At 40.3% G+C, this 26,933-nt stretch overlaps 1 protein-coding gene across 2 annotated transcripts; it reads right to left on the minus strand.

Moving 5' to 3' along the window:
* Window positions 1-2,855: 2,855 nt before the first annotated feature.
* LOC149951945 (ATP-binding cassette sub-family C member 4-like) lies at window positions 2,856-26,933 on the minus strand. Of its 2 annotated transcripts, none has more exons than XM_090168405.1 (19): window positions 26,802-26,933; window positions 26,361-26,672; window positions 25,916-26,026; window positions 12,650-12,770; window positions 10,389-10,607; window positions 8,524-8,613; window positions 7,268-7,431; window positions 7,048-7,173; window positions 6,614-6,980; window positions 6,458-6,547; window positions 6,201-6,392; window positions 6,046-6,140; window positions 5,061-5,980; window positions 4,916-4,995; window positions 4,668-4,818; window positions 4,363-4,593; window positions 4,191-4,291; window positions 3,403-4,128; window positions 2,856-3,330 (listed from the first exon to the last, which is right to left on the minus strand). In XM_090168405.1, the coding sequence occupies exons 2-19, from the start codon at window positions 26,447-26,449 to the stop codon at window positions 3,124-3,126; spliced, it is 4,080 nt and encodes a 1,359-aa protein (XP_090024531.1). In that variant the 5' UTR covers window positions 26,450-26,672; window positions 26,802-26,933; the 3' UTR covers window positions 2,856-3,123. The 2 variants fall into 2 exon arrangements, with proteins under 2 accessions (XP_090024531.1, XP_090024530.1); XM_090168404.1 differs by having other exon boundaries at window positions 26,793-26,922.

Raw genomic sequence — 26,933 nt, forward strand, 5'->3', positions numbered from 1 at the left:
TTTGTGTTTGGCGGAGACATACTCTCATTTGTTATTTCCAGCTCCTTTCTCTTCTGGTTTACTCGCAATTCTGCAGAGATGCCATTAATTTTTTTCTGGGTTGATTGACGCCCCTTTTAACACCTTTTCTTCTCCGGAACACCGCTGTGAAATTGGACTACTTTGTTGATATTATCATAAGACTATCAAGGCCTCTAAGTTCGAAACGAATGGAATTTGAACGTTAGACTAATGTCTGGCCAATTAATGATAATAATAATAATAATAATAATAATCAGCTAGGCTAATACCCTTGTCACCACCTTAGGCCTAAGTCATCAAGCGATTTTTAAAGCCATTAACTCAGGTCGCCGGGTTACAATGCGTAGGAGGTTGGTGGCAAACCCTTCATGCCACGTGAGCCAACAGCTCCCTACAATCACTATTACCGTTAACCTCTACATTGGCTACATGAATCCATCTGGTGGTTAAAAATTTAAACTTACGCACAAATCCCCCAATGCATGCTACCGGATGGCACGAGGTAGTATAGGTGAGGGGGTTTGGGAGAATTTGCTCTTCTTCTCCGCCAGGTGGCGTAGATTCTATTATTGTTTCTCCCACGCCTATCTAGTGCTGAATACACGCGCCTTTATGCCCAATTCAAACTTAGGGGGGGCCTTGATTGTCTTATGATATTATTCACGCTAGGTAATCGACTCCAAGTTGGACACTGAGCAGTCATAAATTTCGTAGCTTTGATACTGCTGAAAACAATGAGGTTTAAATTGGCGAAAACGCCGCCGTCGAAAGTTTTTGTAATTTTTTTGACGTAACTTATTTTTTTCAAGGCATTAAATTTTCAGAGGGGGGAATTTTTCACCTTCGTGCCGCCTTGGATTAAAAACGTGTTACTGGATATTGCACTCCGGGAATTTAGTGATTTTCAAAAGTCTGAGATGCCGCTCGCGCCATCTATTGAAGTTTCGCGTTTTGGTGATACAAACAAGACGGCGTTTTAGGTTTAAGGAATTACCGAGCGGCAGATCACTTTGTTACAAGGTGTCCTAATAATCATGATTAAAAAGTTAGTCATGATTTAATCATTTTTAATCTTTGTACAGCCAAAGCTACAGATTTAATTTTAATCTAATCTAATCATGATTTAATCATACGAGGGGTGTCCTAATAATCATTGGAGTGAGCTGCCCCTCGGGAATTACACACAGCTTGGATCAAAAACGTTATCAGTTTTCAGGTACGTTAAAACGTAATCAAACTTCTATTCTTTTGTATTTATAACGCACTGTAAGATTTTATATAGTCTTAATAATTTTAGGTATTAGTTTCAATGGGAAAGCGAAAAAGGATACCCCTAACATATGTGGTTTCCTATCATACCTGGGGTCGCTGTTACATTTGGGATAAGCACAGTGCTTAGTTCTTCCCATAATATTCAATTTCAATAGTATTTGCTTAATTTGAAGTTAGCGCAAATATTATAAATCTCTCGTAATTTCTATATTTACCACAAAATAATCATAACAAGAAGGATCTAAATGGCGAAAAAACCAGTAACTTTTTCAAATCACTGTACGTTACGCGCATGCGCCCAGATTTACTTGTATCACCATTTCCATGACAACCCCACCCCGCCCCGTTTTTTTTGGGGCCATTCGTAAGGCGCCCGAGAATGCATTGCAATATCCAGTAACACGTTTTTAATCCAAGGTGCCGCCGCCGCCGCCGTCAATAATTTCTGAAAAATCCAGTAAATAATTTTGACCAAACGCCGCCGACAAACCATATCAAATCGCCGTTCTGCTCTATGCGAAAGATGTACTCAGGGCGACATAGAATATGTATCCATAACTATAGTCTCTGTGTTTATGATTCTCGGAAGAGAATTTGATTCTTGCCTGAGTCGACCCTAAGTATACAGTGCTTCCTCTTGGACCATCTCATTTATCCCTTTGGCCTAGGAGCAACAAACACAGCACCATTGTGGGGTGCTATGTCAGGCCCGTAACCAGCCACCGAAACTCAGGAGCGTTAAAAAAAATTTGGAGGGGGGGGGGGGGAGGCAATGCCTTTATACTAAAAATCGTAATTTTTAACTCCCACTCCTGAAATTATTATTATTCTATCACTTTCAAAATTTTATCCCATTTAAATATTTTTTTAACTTAAGCAATAATTTTTTTAGGCCTTATATAAAGAAAACCTTACTTTTAAATCTTTTAAATCAGAATAGCGCTCTCGGAGAACAAGAAAACCCAGTTAATTTTATTCGTGGGGTCCAATAAAGGTCGAGGCGCGGTGTTTGAACCATGAAGTACATGTACATACTTGACCAAAATATTTAGGGCGAAATTGATGAAAATTACCAAAAATCCTTAAAAATAACAATAAATCCCTAATTTTCCCTCTCTTCCAAAATAAAATCCCTTTGAGGTCGGAAAATCCCCACAAAAGGGATAAAATCCTTATTATCCTCACGAAAAGGGATAAAATCCTCACAAAAAGGATAAAATCCCCACAAAAGGATAAAATCCCCACAAAAGGATAAAATACCCACAAAAGAGGATAAAATCCCCACAAAAGAGGATAAAATCCCCACAAAAGAGGATAAAATCCCCACAAAAGAGGATAAAATCCCCACAAAAGAGGATAAAATCCCCCACAATAAAGGATAAAATCGCCACAAAAAAGGATAAAATCCCCACAAAAATGGATCAAATCCCCACAAAAGAGGATCAAATCCCCACAAAAGAGGATCAAATCCCCACAAAAGAGGATCAAATCCCCTAAAGTGGAAGCATGACTGTACGTACATACATGTATATCGAATAAAATGTAAAAGAAGAGTGTCCATATTCAACAATACTGATAGTAATTTTATTTTCATAAAAAAACGCGTTCAATTTATTTATTTACATTGTCCATAAACAGTATTCAAGATTCAACTCTACGCGCTCTTCATTCGTATAAATAAAATATCGTTCCTGGTTTTCTCTTTAAAACAGAAAATAACTAATAAAATTTAATCCTAACAGTCGAAAAATAAAAATATTCTTCAGTCTTTACTAAAAAAGCTGCTGGGATTTTTGATCACGCTGAATAATCACTAAGACGCCGGGTTGGTCAAAAGTTTGACTTGACCGGTGTCCCTCCATTATGTACCGTCTCTTTTAAGGCGTTTTTATTCCTGCGCGCCTCTTTGGCTACTTCGTACAGATTCTTAGCCATGGCCGGCCCCGTTTGCTTGACCATTTCAGTCAGTCTCGATGACTCGTCCTCCAAAAGACGGTAAGGACTGTCGAATTCCAGTATTTGACCGGCGTCCAATACCTGCGTTTCATTAATTATTCATTAAATTTAGTAATTTACAAACGCCGTATTGGCTAAATCTCGAAGACTTACGAGAACTCGATCGCAGTCCATGATGGTATTTAGCCGATGGGCTATGGTCAGTACCGTGCAGTGACCGAATTTGGCTCTGATTGTGTTTTGTATCAAGGCGTCCGTTCTGTGGTCGACGTTGGCCGTGGCCTCGTCAAGAACCAGGATCTTGTTCCTTCTAAGTAAGGCTCTGGCCAGACATACGAGTTGGCGCTGACCAACGCTGAAATTACTTCCACCCTCCGACATTTGGTTGTCCAGTCCTCCGGGCAGTTCCATCACCGCTTCCTTCAGTTGGACCTCCTCTAGTACATTCCATAACTCTTCATCGGGCCTTTGCTGGAAAGGGTCCAAATTTCGGCGGATTGGGCCGGTGAAGAGGACAGGATCTTGCGGGATGATGGAGATTTTGCTTCTGAGGTCGTGAAGTCCTATCTCCCGGGTATTGACTCCGTCGATGGTCAGAGTTCCTCGCGGTTCGGTCATTCGAAAGAGGGCGGCGATGATGGAACTTTTACCAGCCCCGGTTCGTCCCACAATACCCACCTTCTCGCCGCCCTCGATGTGGCAATTGAGGTTCTTCAGTACAGGTACGTCTCCCGTATCGGCGTACGTCAAGCTGAAGTCTTTCATCTTTATCGAGCCTTGTTTCGGCCAATCCGCCGGTGGTTTCTTATCAGGGGAAGCTTCCAGTTCGGCTTCAGGCGGGATCTTGCTGTATTCTAATACCCTTTCCACCGCAGTCATCTGAATTTGTAATTGGTTTTTGTGATTCTCAAATACTGGTCGAATACTGGCTATGAACTTACTTGACTCTCCAACTCAGCTGATTGCCGGACACCCCACTGGAACATGCCAGTCAACATTAACGCCGAGGATATTGCCAAACCAACGTTACCTCCAGCCGAATCTAATATGAAAAATAGACAAATGTCACGTTGTCCTCGAGCCGGTGTCCTAATCACCCTGAAAATAACTTACCCGAATTCAGTGCCAATACGAAGATTGTAACGCAAGATATATAGGCGACGGTTAACATATCAAGAACAACGCCGAACCACCGTCCAGTAGCGATCAATATGAACCAGGATGACGTATGGGTGTCTTGGAAGGTGCAAAAGTCTTTTTCGAATTGTTTTTGGACTCCAAAGGCCCTAATGGTTGTGATGCCGTACAGTGATGTTGAGATGTGAGAAAACACTGGACTCCTCGCTGTATTTTTAAATCGTTTACGAACTTTACATAAGAGTTGATTTTGTTTTTGAATGACATGTCGTTTAACTTACTGGAGCCTTCCAGCCGTTTGACGTCCCTCGCCGTCCTGATGTAAAATCTTCGAATAGCCACAAATACGACCGACAAGACTACGGTTGGAACGGTCAACCAAGGACTGACCGCGATTACGACGCCCAAGATAGCCACTAAGGCCAGAAATATCTATTAAGGAATTAGGTCTAATTGTAGTTTCCGATATGGAAGGGGTTATAGTCATGCGTGTATCGGGGTAGGAGGGTCTATCTGGAATTAGACTTACGGTAACCATATCGAAGAAGGTAAAAGGCAGTAGATCGTCAATTAATCCGAGATCTTTGGTGAAACGATTCAGAATTCGACCTGATGGTTAAAATGGAATTCGTCAGTGTGTTATCTCCTCATCATCGACTTAATCGTAAACTTACCGATTGGATTATTGTCGAAAAAGGTCATTGGGGCCCTGGTGATACATCGAAACATGGTGTCGTGAAGTTTGACCGACGATTTCATGCAGACGACGAAGAAGATGACTGTCCTCAGCAGCGAGAAGAAAAACAAACCGATGACCAATCCGGAATAGACGATCACGTTGGTGTCGTCATCCACAAAAAAACTCGACGCGGTTGGTGACGCCTCGAAGATAATCGTCGTATCGTTGAAGAGTTTGATTTCAGTTTCATTAGCTAGAGGTAGAACCAGCGCGTTTTGACGTTCCACTTCGTTGGTCCATAAGGCCAACCAATAGTCACTTCCGGTATAGAGTAATTGCGTTACCAAATTTGTCGTAATCAGCAAGAATATCATGATGGGGCCTCCACCTCCTTTGATGTACTTCCAGTAGACGGAACCGCTGACCGACCCCTGGGCACGGATTTCCTCCGCTTGTTTGGGGGCTTCCGGTTCTTCTATCACCGGAAGTTCCGTTTCTTCTTCCAAACGCGACGTTATAGACGTTACCGATTGATATATGGAAGTGGCGGACATGGAGATGGTGCGCCGGAAGTTGTTTCCATTTAGATCTTCGCGAGATAAGGAGGTACTATGGACGGACTCCTTTCTAGATTTGCGGGGGCTTTCTTTCTCTTCCGAGGCCAACATAGACATGATGTCCACTCCCTCATTGACCAGGTCGTTGAAACTGCCCATAGCTAGGAGCTTTCCCTCTTGGAGAACCAGGATCTTCTGGCACATTTTGAGGAATTGTATTTGATGAGTGACCAGGATTCTAGCTTTGTTTTTTAAGTACCCGTTTATGCATTTATCAAATAAGTGCTTGGCCACCGTGATGTCAACGGCGCTTAAAGGATCATCCATTAGGTAGATATCGGCGTCCATGTAAAGGGACCTTTAAATACATTCAATAACCATTGATCTCTGTTCTATCGCTTTTCTCCGTATTAGTTCAATTACCTTGCTAAATTGACTCTGGCTTTTTGTCCTCCGCTCAAGGAGACTCCTCTTTCTCCCACCAAACTTTGATCTCCGTACGGAAACTGTTCTATGTCCTGCCGAACAAAAATGGACATAAAGTTTACTTCAGTTACTAAAACTATTATAAATATTACCTTGTCTAAGGCACAGGCTTCCAGGACGCGATTATACTTGTCTTTGTCCATGGCCGACCCGAAGGTTACGTTCTGTTGCACAGTACCCGAGAATACCCAAGGTTCTTGGGATGAAAACGCCACTTTACCTCGAACTTTAATCTCTCCTTTTGTGCTGGGCAGTTCCCCTAAGATGGCCATCAACAAAGACGACTGCGGCAATAATGATAAACATTTTTACCTCTTCCCAACTCAGTTGCGCGTAAAACGAGATATACCTTGCCGGCTCCAACGGGTCCAACCACAGCCAAAAGCTCGCCCGCTTCAACAGCCACGCTGATGTCTTTCAAGGTGGACTCGTCATTGTCCTGTTTCAATTAAAATGAGAGTAAGGTTTTTTATAAGTGCAAAGGTGAAATGCGGGATGCACCTACCGCGGTCCACTTGGCCGAAACGGAATTCATCCAGGCGCCACATTTGTCCGAGTCGACCTTCAATCCAATTGTGTTGACGCGAGACGACTGTTCCTTTTCTTCCAATTCTAGGAACTTTTGTATCCTCTGAAGAGAGATGGCTGCTTCAGCCCATTGCGCGATGGCAAAGGGGAAAAAGAGGGTCATGGATAGTCTCAGGTTCCCGTACAAACTCATGGAGACGAAAACGATCTCGGCGCTCAGTTTGTATCCGGACAGCACGTAAGTGATGAAACATACGAAGACAATTACTTTGGAGGCTGAGAAGAACAAAGCAATGTTGGCTCCTCGCAACAACGAAGTGAATCTGATCTGCTTAATTTCCCGTCTGTTTGTATTAAATGGATTAAGTACCAGTCTTTAAGGGAAGATATTGTCCGACGTCTTATAATTACCTTCTAGCCGCGTCAACCAACTTGGCGAAGGGCAGTTCCCAAGTGTACATCTTGATGACCCTCATACCAGAGACGATTTCATTCATTAATCGAATCCTCTCATCGGTTAGAGCTGCCGTTTTAGACCTGTTATTTTGATTGGTTGATACAAATTACGTATAGCGAGAATAGTTTTAATGATTAGTTGGTTTTATATAACGTCTTAATTGTTAGACTTTACCTTAGTTTAGAAAATATTTTCCCGGAAAAGGATTGTAACGGTATGAAAAGAATTAAAACCAGGAGACCAGATATGCAAGATGGTCCTAAGTACTGCCAAAGGACGGCGATTGAAATGATGGTTTGGATGGGTCCGACCACCAAGTAAGGTAAAAATATCACAGACTGTAATACGGCAAACAAATAATCCTTAGTCACTTCAACTAGCTTTCTAATTTTTTTATGAAGAGGTCCGCAACCCGATCGTCAGCTTCAGGTGAGGGAAAAATGGTAACGGAGCTCTTTAGCTACATCTATACTGATACCCCAAACTACATTTTAGAATTTATATAAACAAATTATTTAGTGGAAACAATATAATTATTTTGTTTCAAAAATATTTATAATAATATCATAATATTTAAACAGAAATTACATAATATAATATAATACACTGTTTAAGTCCAATCATATTTTTAGTTAACTAATATTACTAAAATCATTATATCTAGATGGCGCCACGAGATAGTTACACATTTTCCCCCCTCTCTCTCTCTCTCTCTCTCTCTCTCTCTCTCTCTCTCTCTACTTCCTTCCCCCTCGACAGGAGCAGAGTACGCTTTTGGCGAACGGATTGCAATTTGCAAAGATAGTACACTGCACATACCTCTCCATAAAAAGATCTTGGTTTCACGTTTTGTTATACAGGGTGTTTCAAAAGGTTATGCAAAAAATTTAAGGAGTTGTAGGGGGTGAGTTGAGAAGTATGCCTGTTTTTTCCCCATTTCCCTACGATGAGTGAAAAGAGCGCCAGAGAGCTTCAAAGTGTGGCCTACTAGCTCCTGGAAGTAGGCTGCAACAACGCGAAACCAAGCAGCAGGGAAATGTGAACATTAAGGTTTGGGTTCGTGTGATAGGTAAAAGAGGACTTTGTAAATAAATCGATGTAACCACCGTAAAAAAGGTTACTTAAACAGTACTTAAAGTCCCTGCTGTTTGGTTTTGCGCTTGTTGCAGCCGAGGGGCTGATCACTCCGCGTAATCGGTGTACAGAGCCGTACTTTTTACTGTACTAATGGGATTACGCGTAATCTTTCAAGCTCTCTGGCGCTCTTTTAACTCATCGTAGGGAAATGGGAAAAAAACAGGCATACTTCTCAACTCATCCCCTACAACTCCTTAACATTTTTGCATAACCTTTTGAAAGACCCTGTATAGTAATGTATGTAATGCATGTATAGTGAAACGTTCAATGAAAGGCGTGTAGTTTTCTTGTACCTGATCGAAACGGTTGACATCGTTTGAGAGTAAATTGACCATTTGGCCGACCGTAGTTTTCCCCATGGCGGCGTGGCTAAGTTTCAAAGCCTGAAATAAAAAAAAGTGAATGCAAAGGAGGAATTTGTTTGAACAACGAAGTCTGTTTGAACAGCTGCTGGTACGCTATGTAATAGATTGTACGTATGCTGTAGTGTAAACGGCAGCTTCTCTAAAAACGTTGGGTTGGTCGTATTTGATAAAAGCGGCTTCAGAAGGCCTTGAATAAATAGTTCGTTTTTATGACATGCCATCAGCAAAGGGTACTTCACTTTTGGGATTTCACTCAAAGGAAATTTCTTAAAATTTACGTATTTTATCCACTTTCTATTTTTTTTAATTTATAAGTTTGACCAGCAATCCTTAACTCTTGGTTAATTAAAATTAACCAACTTAACTAGTCTAGTTGTCAAATAACAGTTTCAGTATATTACCTAAAGGTAATGGTTATTAGTCTACAATAAAATGACACAAATTAGTCTAGAACAAAATGACACAAAATAGTCTAGAACAAAATGACACAAATTAGCCTAGAACAAAATGACACAAATTAGTCTAGAACAAAATGACACAAATTAGTCTAGAATAAAATGACACAAATTAGTCTAGAATAAAATGACACAAATTAGTCTAGAACAAAATGACACAAATTAGTCTAGAACAAAATGACACAAATTAGTCTAGAACAAAATGACACAAATTAGTCTAGAACAAAATGACACAAATTAGTCTAGAACAAAATGACACAAATTAGTCTAGAACAAAATGACACAAATTAGTCTAGAACAAAATGACACAAATTAGTCTAGAACAAAATGACACAAATTAGTCTAGAACAAAATGACACAAATTAGTCTAGAATAAAATGACACAAATTAGTCTAGAATAAAATGACACAAATTAGTCTAGAACAAAATGACACAAATTAGTCTAGAACAAAATGACACAAATTAGTCTAGAACAAAATGACACAAATTAGTCTAGAACAAAATGACACAAATGAATCGAATTAATTTACTTTAATCGACGACTTATCTTAGACTAAATCAGTGGTGTTCCAAATTTCCGATTTAAAAGATTGCCTTTTGAAGGTCAAGCTAGGATTGTTTATAGTAGTTATTTTTAATTATAAGATTTTAGTATGTTTTCATTTGAACTAAAGGCCGCCCATTCGGACACCGCTTTACTAGGATAATCAATATTTACTTTAAAATATAAGACTTATCTTATTCTACATGTATATTAAGCTAATGAGTTATCTTGATATAGATTAATCGAAAGCTGTTTTAAACGACGACTTATCTCATACTAGATTAATCGAAATCTCCCCAATTTTATGCTCGGTTGCAAACTTCGATTGTGAAAAGTTTCAATAGAGAAATGATGTTAAACAAAAACTTAAAATAGGCAGATTCGAAATTACTTGAATAAGTATACAATGTGTAACTCCAAACTAGTGTAAGAGTTATGCGAAGGAATTAAAAAACTCAACGATTAAAGTACACTATAAAGCAAATTTATTGTTAAAATATTTTAATCATTAAAATAATTCAACTAAAAAAGGCGCGACAGATTTGTAACTGCGTTTGAAAATGGCGGCGTACTCGCCACAAGCCGAACCATGTCGCGCCTTTTTTAGTTGAATTATTTTAATGGTTAAAATATTTTAACAATAAATTTGCTTTATAGTGTACTTTGAATCGTTGAGTTTTTTAATTCCTTCGCATACTTGAATAAGTATTGATATCTTTGCCCAAGGTTTCCTTTTCTGAGATCGCAACTGAGTATTGAATTATTGTGAAATCTAACCAACTTGGAAGTTTTACTTTTTTGTAAATGAGGGTGCAAGCGGCGATCCGGACTTTCATGCCCGTCCGAAGCAAGTTGAAGAAGAGCGGATGGTGGGTGCAAACGGACAAGAAGGCCATCAGGCAGACACCGGCGCCGGCCAAGTAGCATTCCGTCCTCGAGATGCTTTCCGGGTTGCTGAAGTAGCGGACCACCCAGCCGAGGCACACCGGCTGCAGGATGCGAGCGAAGCATTCCTGTTCCACGAAAAAAACAATCCGAATTCGGTTAAAACAAACATTAACGCATTCTTTATACATAAGTTAAATAATAGTTCTATCCTCTAAACGCTCAATTTTTTTAAGATGGCTGTTTCGCCAAGGACCAAATAAATCCTAAATTGGCTAACGACTTGCAGCTTGCTCCGATTTGTTACTAGTACTTACGAGGAGACTACCCGAGGTGATAATCACCGATTTGGTTGAAACTAGGTGGGTATGTAGACCTTATGGTAACATGAAATTTCACCAAGGGAAAAATTGCAATGGGCATTAGTTTTGCCATGGCAACCGACAAAGTTTTTGACAACACAGTATGTAAATTTTCTCATTGAAAATAACATGGGAATCTGAGCGCTACCCCCTGCGAAATATTTTAAAAATATTTCAAATTTCAAAACCAAAAAAAAAATAGATCAAAATTGACAAATGAAATGAATTTTATGATATTTTGATGAATTTTGGTCAATTTGATCAAAATATGTAAAAATTGATCAATTGTTATGTTCAATGGGACAATATACAGACTGTGTTGTCAAAAACATTTTCGGTTGCCATGGAAAAACGAATGCCAATTGCAACTTTTCCCTTGGTGAAATTTCATGTTACCATAAGGTCTACATACCCACCTAGTTTCAACCAAATCGGTGATTATCACCTCGGGTAGTCTCCTCGTTAGTCTTTTGGAAATGTCACAGCCGCTAGTCGTTTCCGTATACCAGCCAAAGCCTATTGAAATTTGAAACTATTTCAACAGTAAAAGAAACTTATGAATATGTAATGATGAATTGTTGAATAGAAACAAAACTGACATTATAAACACTCATTTCTGTAGGTAGTTATTTTCGAATTTGAGACAGACGCGTTTTCCATCGTATTTACCGCCATCAAACTAACTTGTTGTTCGAAAATATCATTAACATCATGCTTATGTTATTAAATTTCTTTTAAAAACTAAATAACTATAAATTATCTTATATCAAAAAGCGAAACAAAATCTTTAAATGCCACAAAAAGGAATCCTCCGACTCACTTTCCTGAGACAGGGGTTCATTGGACAATGAAAAGTGGGATGACCTTCAACCATGTCTTCAAAGTCAATCAAAAGTATTTCTAGAACCATTAGCTTTCAATGGATGGATCCTATAAGCCGCGTTCACGCTAACGTTTGAAACTAGTTGCCATATCGAGTTTCTCTCAATTTCATTGGTCAAAACTGGCATTCAAACGGACTTTAACCTAGGAGCAACAAACACAAGGAGAACGCAGCTATCCATTAAACACGTTAACGCAGTGTTGTGTACAAATTTCATTACGCCGAAAGTTTTACGGGCGGGGGGGGGGGGGGATTTCCGAATTTTCCCCTTCCTTCGGCAGCAGGTGCTAAAGCGTCTAACCAATGAAAACTGTACGCAAAAAGATGCACGACTTTTGACGGGGTGCGTTCTCCTTGTGCGGGGTGCTGTGTATGTTGCTCCTAGCTTAAACTGAGTCTTAAGCTCTAGAAATGTGCGCGCGCTTAAATATGAACTCCACGCACAACGTAAATCTACCATAAGGAAGTCCAAAAAGATCTGGTTTTATACTGTTATCATGGCAACAGTTTCGGAACATTTCAAAGGTCTAATATACATCCAGGGTGCCCTATATGTGAGCAGTCCTTTGCAATTTATAGTGAAATTCTTCACCAATTATTGCATGAGGGTCGCTGGATGTATATTATTTTTACTGATATCGGCAAATTTCCGAGTAAAGCCAGAGTTCTTACACAGTACTGATGAGCCTCAAAAGGGCGAAACCGGTCTACTGTTGGAATCTGTCGGAAAATTTGGCATATGATATTTCAAAGGCCATCAACTGTACGGAGTTCTCAAGGTCACCTAAAAGTTTACATTGTCCAAAACCTTTGCCTTATTAGCTAGCCCCGATCGCTTTCACGCGGACACCGTGTATATAATTTACGAGAAGCTTTGTATAATGACGAGTGTCGTCCCCTTTGGACAAGAGAAGGTGATCCGTACCTCGAACAGGCAGATGAGGACGGAACAGGCGTACGTGGTGCCGAACGCCTGGAGCACGGCGTTCTTCAAGCTGGCTTTGCCTTTTCCGTTCTTCTCTCGCTTCAACTGTTTGTCCCATTCTCTATGGTGAAAGTAAACAACCTTTCAGATATCGTTATTATTAACACAAGTGCATAAATACATGAAGACATGGTTCAAGGTCATTCACAAACTATCTCGAGAACGGTTGGGCTTACGGATTTGGTTCCAATTAGAAAGTTGTTGCTCGCCATATTATTAGTTCAAATAACTTTGATTTGATCAAATTTGATTAATCAGAAGCCGAGCATTTGAAGGTTAATGAATTCAGTGTTTGATAATAAAATCTGATTAGTTTTGAAGTGACTAAATCAAGTAAATACTGTATAGTTTCCAACGGTTCAATTATGCCACCGTCGGCTACGATACATGATGAGCTCATTTAACGACGGAGTTTATGGTGTTGTTCAACATTTAAATAGACCCATAACAAAAGAGGGGCCGCAGACGAGGCTTAAGTGAGACCTCTGGACGGAACATCCTGTTTGTGACGTTTTGTACCACGTGACCGCCATTGAAATATACAGGCGGAAGTAAGGAAGCGGATGTTCCGTCCAAATGCTGAGTTGCCAGGTAAAAATGTTAATTTTCGGCCCCCCAAATTTCATCGTGGGTCTATTGAAATGTCACGGAAGGCATTAATTATTCTTTCTCGCAAAACTTAAATTTCTTGGCTTCTGATTAATCAAATTTGGTCAAATAAAAGTTATTTGAACTAATAATATGGCGAGCAACAACTTTCTAAGTGGAACCAAATCTGTAAACACAACGGTTTTTGAAGGACCTTGAAGACATGGTTCTCGAGATAGTTATTGAATGACCTTAAAGACATGGTTCAAGGTCATTCAATTTTACACTATTAAATGTCACTCTGCGCTAGGAATGTTTCATGTAAATTGGAAATTTAAAAAACAAAAAAAAGTTTTTCAGTTATTTATAATTTTTTGTTTTTAGTGGACATCCTGTATATCTCTTATAGACAAGTGTCCATATTAAAATGTGTTTTAATTGAGTGGTCAGCGCAGGTCTAACTGTCATAGAAAAAATTGGAAACCCGTTCGGGTCGTGCCATCTAACTACCGCTACTGGAACTAATATGATTTTTAGCCCGTAAATTATGGTAGACTGAATTAAGATTGTGACATACGGTCGCTCGCATACGGTACGCAGATTATTAAACCTTAACATTTAAATAGATTATATAAAATACTGAATAAATAATAGGATATTAATACAAATAATTCAGCAAAACAAAACAATTATATTGGTACCAAAAAACTACTTTGAGGTACCAATATAGATGGCGTACAACATCCCACGGAAATTGTTTCCGAACTGAAGCTGACGAAGGATTTGCGCAGAAAACCGAGATACGGTGACCTTTCCGTCAGAAGATCCTGCATGTACCTTTGCAGTTTCTTCTTTAAAATACTTTTCGGAAAAATAATCATTGTGCCGGTTTTCTAAAGCATGGTAGCTAGGGGCAACAAACACAGCACCCCACACAAGGACAACGCAACCCGTCCAAAGTCGTGCATTTTTTTGCGTACATTTTTCATTATTTAGACGCTTTAGCAAATGTTGCCGTCGGAATGGGAAAATTAGGAAATTGTCTCCTCCCCCCTTTCCGTACACAACACTGCGTTAGCGTGTTTAAAGGCTAGCTGCGTTCTCCTTGTGTGGGGTGCTGTGTTTGTTGCTCCTAGATGGTAGCTTGTAGAGTGTAAACGAAAAGATTGAGATATTTTAATTTTGCGTAGTCATATTTTTTTTTAAATTCGCGTTGAAGCCGCCACCCACTCGCTTTCCGTGTTCATAGCCGTCGATTTTTATCGTGTTGCGTTCACAGTGGCCTCTGCATTTCCCCGTGTATGCGTACAAATGTAGACAAATAAGGTCGAGAGGTCATGTTTTGTCCACGTCACTTAGCTGTAGCTCTTGAAGCTATAGAGCACGCGCTGCAGTCGCGAGACCCTTCGGAATCCGAAACCCGCGTGCAAGTAAAGCACTTAAATAACTGGCGCTCGTGACGCAGATAAAAACATGTTAGAGTATAAAAGCAGGTAAATAAGCCTGCTATACCTCACAATGTAAAAGTACTGTCACGCGCAAAAACGTAATTTTTAAATCGGTCATTGTCGATTCCAAATAATTGGTTTCTCTCTTATAAATCCCTTCTATTTAGTTTTTCTTGTTTATGGATCAGCTACTGGTCATACTAGTAAATATTACAAATAAACCTTGTCCGGTAACACGCTGACCTCGTGATGCGTGACAAATTACATTCTACAACCAGTTTTCCATTGGCTAAATGTAGTCACATGGGCAGACGTCATGCTGGAAACTTTCGCTTGTGTGTGAAAATATCTAGAAGGATTTAATCGACCCTAGAAGCTAGTCTAGTTTCGCCAGCGCACGCAACTAGCGCAAAATGCAAGCGTGGATGAAAACTGAAAACCTAGTAGCGCTAGCGTCTATTTTGAGCTATTTCTAGCTCACGCCAAAATTTATACACGCTAAAAGCTTCCATCAAAACTAGACATGTATCGATATATCGGCCTATTTTTCTAACATCGGTATCGGCCAATATCGGCTTAAGCGAAGCCGATATTGGCCAATACTGGTATAAGAAAAATATTTTCAAGAAAAATTTAAAAATAAGAAAATTCTCGATTAAATATTTTTGATTTGTGGTAGAAAATATGTATCACGTAAAATAAAGAGAGGCATATTCGGATATGTTCTTGCAAACTTCTTTTAGTGAAAAATTAGAATAAAATGGTAAGACAGTGCAGAGTGCACTGAACCGTCTTTTATGATTTTATCATATACACTACTGTTATGATAGATCACTTTGTTGATATCAGTCGATATATCGGCTGTACACATATCGGTGTATCCCTAATGAAAGCCCAGCTTAAGGAAAATATTGTTTACAATTAAGATATATATATATATATACTTAGCTAGTTAAAACGTGAAATGTTATTTTAATATTCAGTTGGAGTACGCACTGAGCTTGTGAAGGTATATGTATAAATGGGTTGTATAATATACTTCTGTAATTACGTAGAAATGCTGTCGTTCAAAATTAATGATAAGAGAAATTGAACCAGTGGACATACAAATAACCCATTAAATTTGAATTGCAACCAGTGTTGTAAAAAGGACGACGGAAATGAACAATGTTTATTTTTTTCAGTCCATAAAACCCGAACACCGCTGCAGATGCATTTTAGATATTTCACAATCTTTACATTTACTACCCTTATATGAAATGAATTTTTTCCCCATTTTTGTGAGCTCCTTGGAAGGGTATTACTTCTACTTGACTTGAAATAAGTCAGAAATTTATTGAAAACTGTAGTTTTCCCTTGAAAATATCTTCCCAATAACTCAATATACCCCTATGAACTTCATTGGAAATAAAATATCAACGTTTTTACTATGGATCAGACCTTCAAGGAAAAGTTGAGACTTAGAATAAGCTTTTGGGATGTATTACTTTATAATTAAATTTAATTTATATTTCGGTGGCGTAAGTTAAAGGGAATAGAACCTTGGGTATTTGGTGTGGAACATCAACACTTCCAATACAGGGTTTTTTGAATTGCTCTGACTGGGCATTTATTTCAGAAACTGCAAGAGATAGAGCTGCGAAATTTCAGGGTAATATTTCTAGTGTGGGATCGCTTTAAATCCTAAATTTCAGAAAAATCAGAAATAATTTCGCGTTTTTGTAAAAAATATTTTTTTACCGGCAGGTGCTAAAAAAAAACATTTCAATGAGAAAAATGCAGAGTGCTGTCGAAATTGTTCGAAGAAATTGGTTTCATTGGAAAAGAACACTTTTTCACGAAGATATGAGCTGATGAAAAAAACAAGCTGTCCATAGGGGCCAATAGCCTACGCATTTTTGTACGTAAATGAAAGAAATGTCCGAAAAATTTAATAGGCGCTTAAATAAAACATCTTCTCAGAAATTGCCAAGAAGTAATATTTCCGACAGCCAGGACTCATAAGTTACTATTTATAAAGTGCTTGTTGAAATATTAGAAAGCTGGAAACTTTTCTCGAACATAAGATCGGTTTTTTGCTAAGCCTTAACATGCCAAAAAAGTTATCTGGTTAAAAGGAAACACTTGTTGCAAACCGTACTGCAAAGGTAATACGTTTAGTTCTAATGGAATTAGATTTTATCTTTTTCCGAAAGATAATTTTATACGAAATGAATTAACTCTGCCTCCATGAGAAGCCTTAAAATTGCCCAGTAATATAAAAATATTACATATAATTTTAATTATTTATACCATAAGAGGATGTTAATAATAATAATATTATCTTCTTATACTTAGTTTAAGTAACATTATACATTTTACCTTAAAATATATTATCGAAAATCAACATTAGTATGTTCCTTATACACCTGACCCGACGCATTTCTTATCTGACGCAAAATTCTCATGAGGCCAAAAACGCGTCTCCAATTGGCTTAAATATGACTTTTTGGCTAGCCATTCTAACCGTTTAACCGACCGACCGGAAATAGTTCCTTCCCAGATGAATTTGGAGAGGGGAGTAAAAACCGAGTATCTTTTATTGAAGCGTCCATTTAACATTTTATTCGAATAAACATAAGAATTTTACAAGTGAGGTTCTATGATACCTCCATTTGCCGCGATACATGTTTGGGCACGATGAAGCATGTTTTGAAACGAGCGTCGGATCATATCAGGAGTGACAAGTTCGAAGGCTGCAATGATTCGGTGACGCAAATCTTCGATGTTCTCAACGGGCGTCACGTAAACTTGTGCTTTGATGAAGCCCCACAAGAAAAAGTTTACGTGACGTCCGTTGAGAACATCGAAGATTTGCATCACCGAATCATTGCAATTCCGGATGTCATCACCGGTTTTTAACCACTTAGAAAAATCCACGATTAAAACTAATTTTTTAAAGTATAATTAACAGCGCAAAATCTGTGAAAACCCGCGAAATAATATTTTATTTCGAATTAAATATGAATAACAAGAGACATTCAATAACGAAAGTACGAAACTAGAACTTTCTGATTTAAGTCGTCTACTAAAAACAACAGTCGGATAAATATATATTAGTTCTTGATACAAGATTTTGTTTACTGTTTTCTACTTTGACTGTGTTACGACACTCCCGAATTTTACAATAATTAAGATATTAAACCTCGGTTTTTTGCATTATTTTGTTAGAAACCTTACGTAGTCCATGATTGAAGATTTATATTCGAATTTCTTTTTAATATTTAATTTTAAATATTTTACAAACTATAGTATTTGGAAACTGGCGGCCTTAAAAAATCTTAACAAGTGAACCGATGTTTAAAATTAAAACTGCTCTCCATAGGTTTGACATAAATCTAGTTTACGATTGAAAATGGCACCGCTAGCCGAACGAACAAATTTTATGTTCAATTAAAACCGTATTTTTAAGTAGTTAGCCTAACTGACGCGAGAAGTCGCTACGTTCTTGGTGAGCGACTTTCTTCAAAAATAGTAAAATTCAAACGTAACAAGCTAATATTTCAGCGCGAGTACGTTTGTTAAATGCGCGCGCGCTGCTTTCAACTTGAACAGTACAATAAGCTTAACTAAAATATTTTTCTGACAACACCAGCAAGAGACATGTTTCAACGCCATCTATTTTTTCCCAGAAACACAAAACCACTTACACAATCGAGAAACGGGGGGGGGGGTGCCGCAATCGAGAAACGGGGGGTGCCACAATCGAGAAACGGGAGAGGGGCCACAATCGAAAAACGGGGGGGGGGTGCCACAATCGAGAAACGGGAGAGGGGCCACAATCGAAAAACGGGGGGGGGGGTGTGTCACAATCGAAAAACGGGGGGGGTGCCACAATCGAAAAACGGGGGGGGTGCCACAATCGAAAAACGGGGGGGGGTGCCACAATCGAAAAACGGGGGGGTGCCACAATCGAAAAACGGGGGGTGCCACAATCGAAAAACGGGGGGTGTGCCACAATCGAAAAACGGGGGGTGTGCCACAATTGAAAAACGGGGGGGTGCCACAATCGAAAAACGGGGGGGGGGGGGGTGCCGCAATCGAAAAACGGGGGGGGGGGGGTGCCGCAATCGAAAAACGGGGGGGGGGTGCCGCAATCGAAAAACGGGGGGTGTGCCACAATTGAAAAACGGGGGGTGTGCCACAATTGAAAAACGGGGGGGTGCCACAATCGAAAAACGGGGGGGGTGCCACAATCGAAAAACGGGGGGGTGCCACAATCGAAAAACGGGGGGTGCCACAATCGAAAAACGGGGGGGGGGTGCCGCAATCGAAAAACGGGGGGGGGGGTGCCGCAATCGAAAAACGGGGGGTGCCACAATCGAGAAACGGGAGAGGGGCCACAATCGAAAAACGGGGGGGGGGTGCCACAATCGAGAAACGGGAGAGGGGCCACAATCGAAAAACGGGGGGGGGGGGGTGTGTCACAATCGAAAAACGGGGGGGGTGCCACAATCGAAAAACGGGGGGGGTGCCACAATCGAAAAACGGGGGGGGTGCCACAATCGAAAAACGGGGGGGTGCCACAATCGAAAAACGGGGGGTGCCACAATCGAAAAACGGAGGGGGGGGGTGCCGCAATCGAAAAACGGGGGGTGCCACAATCGAAAAACGGGGGGGGGGGTGCCGCAATCGAAAAACGGGGGGGGGGTGCCGCAATCGAAAAACGGGGGGGGGGTGCCGCAATCGAAAAACGGGGGGTGTGCCACAATTGAAAAACGGGGGGGTGCCACAATCGAAAAACGGGGGGGGTGCCACAATCGAAAAACGGGGGGGTGCCACAATCGAAAAACGGGGGGTGCCACAATCGAAAAACGGGGGGGGGGGTGCCGCAATCGAAAAACGGGGGGGGGTGCCGCAATCGAAAAACGGGGGGGGGTGCCGCAATCGAAAAACGGGGGGGGTGCCGCAATCGAAAAACGGGGGGGGTGCCGCAATCGAAAAACGGGGGGGGTGCCGCAATCGAGAAAAGGACATGCATCAGATTTATAGCCCGGTGTACCGGTAAGATTTAAACAACACCACCGGAGGTCCATCATCAAATGCCCTACGCCAGCGCCCACACGCCCGGACCAACATGGGTAGAAGAACCCTACTACTGACGGTCGCACCTTCGACGCAAGCCGCTCAACCCAGCAGAAGGTGCAGCAATGGGCCGACCAACTCGCCACTTCACACACAGCAATGGGAATAAGAGCGCGGATGCTCTGGCAACGCCAGCCGACACCCTACCTAGAAAGGTAGAGAGCCTAGCCCTTTGGAAAGAGCGCCTAAAGGGGAACGGCGGGCACACGGCAGACCGCATAACCCGGCACAGCTGGCACCGGAAATCCCGGTGGAACCCCAAAAGGCCGGGAGATGGGCGCCGTGCCCTCATACGGAGGCCCGCAGCCCCACAGCAGGCAACTCAATCCGCCGAGACGGCCAGTTTGCCCGGCCCCCAGTTACCAGCCCACACCGGACCGAAGTCGGAGGTGGAGAAAGGACCATTTGGACGAATCAAAGAATTTAGACTATATTCTTTGGACGAATCGAGAAAAGGAGGGGGGCGTCTCGCAATCGAAAAACGGGCGGGTGCCACAATCGAAAAACCGGGGGGGGGGGGGGGGCACAATCGAGGAAAATCTCCTGGCGGCAAAGTACGACTCGTGTTTAGAAGTATTTTTCTTCGCGCGCTAAAGGATTAAAGGATATCACGTGTCCAAGTCACGTGACTGACGTGAGCTTTACGTCTCTAACGAACGCGTGGAATCATTGAAAAGAGAAAAGCGCTTCTAAGATTCAATATATGCTCGAAGACGGAGGCACGTGGAAATTCCCGCGTCACGTGACATTTTATTTGCCCCTGAAGTCAGAGCCAACGCGCCTTGCTTAGAAAATCACGAACTAAAGGCCCAAACACACATACGGTTCGCAAGCGATTTCGCCTGTGAATTTTCGCGCACGCGCCCATGCGCCATTACTTCCATTCTATTTAAGTCACGCGACGCGACGCGATTTCGCCTGTGAATTTTCGCGCACGCGCCCATGCGCCATTACTTCCATTCTATTTAAGTCACGCGACGCGACGCGATTTCGCCTGTGAATTTTCGCGCACGCGCCCATGCGCCATTACTTCCATTCTATTTAAGTCACGCGACGCGACGCGATTTCGCCTGTGAATTTTCGCGCACGCGCCCATGCGCCATTACTTCCATTCTATTTAAGTCACGCGACGCGACGCGATTTCGCCTGTGAATTTTCGCGCACGCGCCCATGCGCCATTACTTCCATTCTATTTAAGTCACGCGACGCGACGCGATTTCGCCTGTGAATTTTCGCGCACGCGCCCATGCGCCCTTACTTCCATTCTATTTAAGTCACGCGACGCGACGCGATTTGCAAGCGAAATTTCGCGCGCGAAGGCTATGTGTGCATCCACCTTAACGACGTAAGTGTCCTTCAGTAGTTCGTCCGTGGGTGCCATCATCATTTACGGAGCTGCATCACCTGTACTTTTAAGAACGTCCAGGTTTCCACCACAAACAATACACGTACAAGCTAAGTGAACTAGAGAACTCAGCTAGCTTCCTCGTTTCTCTCACTGCCGCTCTAGAACTTTATAAAGGATCCTCGCGTGAACCTCCGAACGTTTCTAATGACCTTGGGAATTAACGTTTTTTAGTCCGGCGCAACATAGATGGCACCGAAAATAAACTCTTATAATGGGACAGATTTCATAAATTTCGTTTTGTTTGACGCCATTGCCAATAGATGTTTCTATAAATTAACGTGGCCTTCTTGTTTAAATGTAGCTACTACGTCACTGCTTTAACTTTGGTAATATTACGAGCACGCGCTTAAAGCGAGATAAACCTCGGATTTTCACGTGCGCGTGCAAACCGCGCGTGTCAAAACTATTCTAATAAAGCTACGACATCCTGACGTAAGAGCGACATGAAAACAAGTTCGGCAAGCCTAGCTGAATTTATAGAAAGACCAATTGGCATGGCCGCCTTATCCATAAGGCAGACTAGGCAAAGTGCCTAGGGCTTACGAAAATTTTAGGAGACATTAGGGCCTACGATTCCATATAATAGGGCCTCGGTAAATGAGGGATTTTGTCTAAGGCCTACGGAAGGGTTAAAACGGCCCTGCCAATTGGTATAGCAGCCCTTGGATATCTACAAACTGGCTCCCAGGGTTTGGAGGGAGAGTATATAAAGAGCTTCGCCGTTGTCTGTTCTAGTATTATGAGCCCCTATATTTAGTGGGGCTGAAGGATAAACTGCCCAACGCGTTACGTTTCAGAAACGTATTATCTCCAAAAATGTCATTTCGAGATAAATCGATTTTTGTACCGTATTTAGGTACTTAAAACTAGTTGTTAGGGGATTCTTTTAGTCCTCAATCTAAATATGACAACGACTAACGCTGAAAAAATTAGAGCAAACGAAATTATACGATATGAAAACTCTTATTGGTTAATAACGATCTAATGCGTTTCTGCGGAGTATAATAATCAGCTAGGCTAATACCCAAGTCATCAAGCGACTTTTGAAGCCATTAATTCAGGTGGCCGGGTTACAATGAGTAGGAAGGTGGTGGCAAACCCTGCAAGGCCAGCGAGCCAACAGCTCCCTACACTAACTATTTCGTAAACCTCAACAAGTTTTTCGTAACTTTTCGTTTTAATGCGTTTTTGCTTTTTCAAATAGAAAAAAAAAACAGACTTCAAATTTTGAAATTTTGAATCAGCGCCCTAAAATTAGTATGAGGAGCATTCAAAATGTCAAAAATGGTCGATAATGCGTTTCTGTAGGGCAGTAAACTTAAATGTGTAATTTTAGAATTGAATTAAATAAGATTAGGATTAAATTATATAAAATATTAAATTTATATTAAAATATTATTACTGTACTATTATCGCCAAATGATCGATTTTTAGCGCCGGACTATATTTTTAATCGCGGCAACTTGTTAAATTACAATCGTCTAAATTCCATTGTGGTGCTATACTCAGTTGCAGGTTAAGAAAGGCCCAATATCTAGTACATTTGGCGGAAAGATACTAGAACGAATTTCCGGTAAATCGGCGGCAGGAATTTCGAATTTCGCCGATTTTCTGTTGAATTCCTTAAGGTTCCTACGTGTGTTATATTATATATTAATCTATTTAAGAAATATCTATTACGCAAATTTCAAAGTGATCTATAAATATAGAATGTAGATTAGAATTTTTAAGCTTCAATATAGTATTATGTTTCTAAACAATCACAAAATCGCCCCTATAAGTACGTCAACGTGGTTATCTCGTCATTACCCGTTCTATACTTGCCCTGAACTCTTCAAACGAAATGTTTTTGGTATGCCTCACTTGTAGTTCTCAAAATATATTTTTAAAACTGTTTTTAAATCTTATCTATGTTAATTAATTAATTATCGCTTTAAAATATAAAGCAATAGACGGTATTTTCTAAAGTTTTATAACGCGCGCCAGTATACTTTGAAGTTCCACCGTAAACAGGTCAAATTCGAAATTCCCGCTGCCGATTTAGCGGAAATTCGTGCTAGTATCTTTCCACGCGTCACGAAAAGCGCGTCATCAAAGTTGGCCGTGGTCTTATCTATAGTTGGTTACCATGGTTACTACGGCGTTTTTTTTGGGTAAACGCTATTGACTACGCGCGAGGCACTGATTTCAAATCTAGGGTACTAGATCTATATTATCTTGGGTTTTAGGTAGTGTTGTAAGTCGGAAAATTTTCCGTATTTTTCCGAAAATAATAAAAAAAATGTTTTCATTCCAAGATTAGTCTAATATATTATTTGCAAATTTAAATAAAGCGACGTTTTCGCCTCATTTTTTCGAATCTCAAAGTAAAACTAAACCTCTAGACTAGCTTTAAACTGATTAACAATGTAACCTTAAGCTTGGCTCACACGATGCGATTTTATCGTACGCGACTCTTTGTCGTACGCGATTCAGAACGCGGTCGCACCAGAATTTCGTTCACACAACGCGACGATAACAAAGAAGAAAGCAATGACCATAAATGAAACAAGTCGTAGCCTCCAAATAGAGAATCCATCGCATCATTCAACCATTTGCTTATACCAGAAACATGCTCCCAAATGAAATATAAATTCCCATTTTGACCATTTTGTTTGGACATTTTATGTTTATGCTAGCATAAACCCGTCGAAAGAAGAGGCAAATGCCCCGGCCCGTATGCTAAAATAGAATTTCGTCGCGTGGAAGAAACTTAGAAATTTTCCAAAGGAATGTCTCCCGTTTACTCCCACTTTTAATACTACCAAAGCTGCCCGTCGCGCGCGATAAAATAGGTTCCAACCTATTTTCGGTCAACGTCGCACGCGACTTAATAAAACCCCTTCATACGACACGATCTTTGAAAATTTGTCGCGTGCGACCGGTCGCATACGACAAAATCGCATCGTGTGAACCAGGCTTTAGACCAATCTTGGTCTAAGATGTAACACTATTAATGTTTTCTAGTATGTTTACTGTTATTAGACATTTTATATCGATAAAAAAGTGAAAAAAATTAAAAACCCTTAGAAAGTCATTTATGTTTCCCCTTCCCATAAAAACTTGTCGAGGTTAACGGTAATAGTTAGTGTAGGGAGCTGTTGGCTCGCGTGGCGTGAAGGGCTTGCCACCACAATCCTACGCATTGTAACCCGGCCACCTGTTTAAAGGCATTATAAGTCGCTAGATGACTTGGGCCTAAGGTAGCCTAGCTGATTATTATTATTTATTATTTTTCCGATTTGCGGAAAATTTTCTGGAAAATTTTAGAATTTTATTTTTCCGGAAAATTAACAACACTAGTTTTAGGCAACCAATGATTTAGCTGGCGGGTTTGATTTGCTTTTTGTAGGGGAAGGAGCTGACGTAGAGCCTAGCACCGCCGATCCAACGCCGCCGTCGCCGATATTTTCATTTACTTTTTAGCGCGCCGCCGACACAAATCGAATCGGCGCTATGCTCTAAGCTGACTCTTTCTATGTGTACACTCCGTTTCACGTCCCTATGCTGACATTTCGTCCAGTTAATTTGTCAGCGCTGTCAAAGTATTTCAAAAGTTCCCGTGGCACGTGATAGTTCATACCAATTATGTATTACGACAATTTTTATTTCCTATTTCCTAACCTTTCTGCGCAATTTTGAAATCTACCGATACTAAACGGTAAATATTATCTTATAAATATTAATGCATTTTGAAACTTCCAGCTGTTGCCCAGATTTTTAAATCGATATTTAGTTTCCCTCAAAAGCCTTCGATTTAATATTTATCCCCAAATTTTATTATTAATATCAGAAGTATGAAATATATCAGTACGCGTTTAAACATATGAACCACTGATTTTTAAAATACATCAGATATTTATAAAAAGTTTGGAAAAATAAATATCATTTTTAAATAAGAAAATACTGAAGTGCATATTTTTTATACATTTTACATCCTCTGGCAGGGCTGGCACTTTTTTTTTTTTTTTATAAAAATCAAATCAAACGATTTTTTTGATTTTATGGATTTTTATACAATTTATGGCAGTTTCATTGTATAACTAACGGATATTTTACTTTGATCAGTTAGCTAATCTTGAATTGAATGAAATCTTAATTAAATTTAATTTATATTTAATATTTTAGTTTGCTAAATTTTCTGTGTTTTAATTTTTAAGGAACCAAGTTTTTGCCAATTTGTATTCCCCATTGAAATACGTTGTGTGATTTAAAATAAATTACTTCATTTAAATTTTGATTTTAATCACGATTTAAATCAACTTAATTTAAATCAGTGACCGTATCACGGCTCGAAATTTACCGCGTGTATTACTCCGCCAATCGAAGAAAAATGTAGAAATTATACTGGATAGGAATATTTATTGATTTTAAACAATCTTTTTCCGACGCAATAGCTAAAAAAGTGACTATACTGAAATATTTATCACCGCATTATTTATTTTCCTTAACGTATTTTGAAAAATCAATATGTGTATATGTTTCACTCGTAGATTTATTTTAGCTGTACTTTAAAATTAGTTTAACAAGTGTTAAAAATGAAAGAGTGGTATTGGCGCTAGTTCTAAAGCAGGGCAGCTTACCCGTTTGGAAACTTACTTTTGTAGACTGTCCCCTAAATATTCTGAGGTGTCTTGAAGGGCGCAATCGTATAAATCGTCTTCGTTCAAATCTCTTTTATATCCTCGAAGAAAGTAAGGAAAAACCCACCTGCATTTCGTACAAAATAATTTGTATTTGTGAAAGTGGGCTAAGGTAATTACATTCGTTTAAAAATACCCGTTTTTTCCCCTTATATAATTCTGTATAACTATAACGTGGATAATGAAATTTATTTTTAACTAATTATTTTCGGCCAAAGTAAATAATATTTACGAATAATTTTTTTTAATACTGGTTTGTACTTAATTTGATTCTAAGACTACGTGGTTGAAATTGTAGTTGTCATTCGAGTTAAAATCTTTAAATGCCTATCGAAATGTCTATTTTAGGGACGCGTGTTAGTCTAATTTGGTATTAAAAACAAATATAAAAACGCACGAACCAGAAGAAGATGCGAGATATAAAATTGGCTCTTTCCCAGGGATTTCCTCTGGTGTGTTGAGGATCGGCGGATTCCGAGAAACTCTGCATGTCCGCTAAGTGTTTATACTTGAATTAGAACGACACCACCGAAAGTCAACTTCGCTAAGCCTCGTCGCCGATAAAAATAGCGTTTTTTCGCGTCCGCGGATTTCGCCGGCCGGTTGATCGTAACCTCTCCGGGCGCGGGCTTCCCGCTAAGTAACTGGGCAATTGTCGATCGATGAACCGCTTCCGGTTGTATTTCATTTGGGGAGATTCGATTCCGATCGCTCTGTAGCGAATAAAAATATCAATTTAGAAGGAAACATTGAAGAGCCGACTTTCATTGTCTCCCTGGCTATGGACGAACACATATCCTGCCGCGAGAGACGCGTAAGGAGCGGATTGTAACCTTTCTTACGTAAACCGCGTCGGAGTCGAGAGACACTAGCAGAGGAGGGTGGGGGGGGGGGAATGAAGTCGCGACTCGTTCGCACTCGCCTTTAACCCTTTCCACTCGCAACTCCTTTCTTCGTTTTGACGTGTTCCAACC

This window comes from Leiobunum rupestre, chromosome 3 (genome assembly GCF_980474605.1).
Source record: "Leiobunum rupestre chromosome 3, qqLeiRupe1.1.hap1, whole genome shotgun sequence".
Classification (NCBI taxonomy): domain Eukaryota; kingdom Metazoa; phylum Arthropoda; class Arachnida; order Opiliones; family Sclerosomatidae; genus Leiobunum; species Leiobunum rupestre.

Excerpts from the sequence above, each read along its gene's own strand:
- LOC149951945 (XM_090168405.1), bottom strand. The coding sequence starts at position 26,449 with ATGCAGAGTTTCTCGGAATCCGCCGATCCTCAACACACCAGAGGAAAT. Across the intron at positions 26,027-26,360 it reads ATATCTCGCATCTTCTTCTG|GTGGGTTTTTCCTTACTTTC; the intron begins GTTCGTGCGTTT and ends TACGAAATGCAG. Across the intron at positions 6,393-6,457 it reads GACCCGTTGGAGCCGGCAAG|TCGTCTTTGTTGATGGCCAT; the intron begins GTATATCTCGTT and ends TTATTGCCGCAG.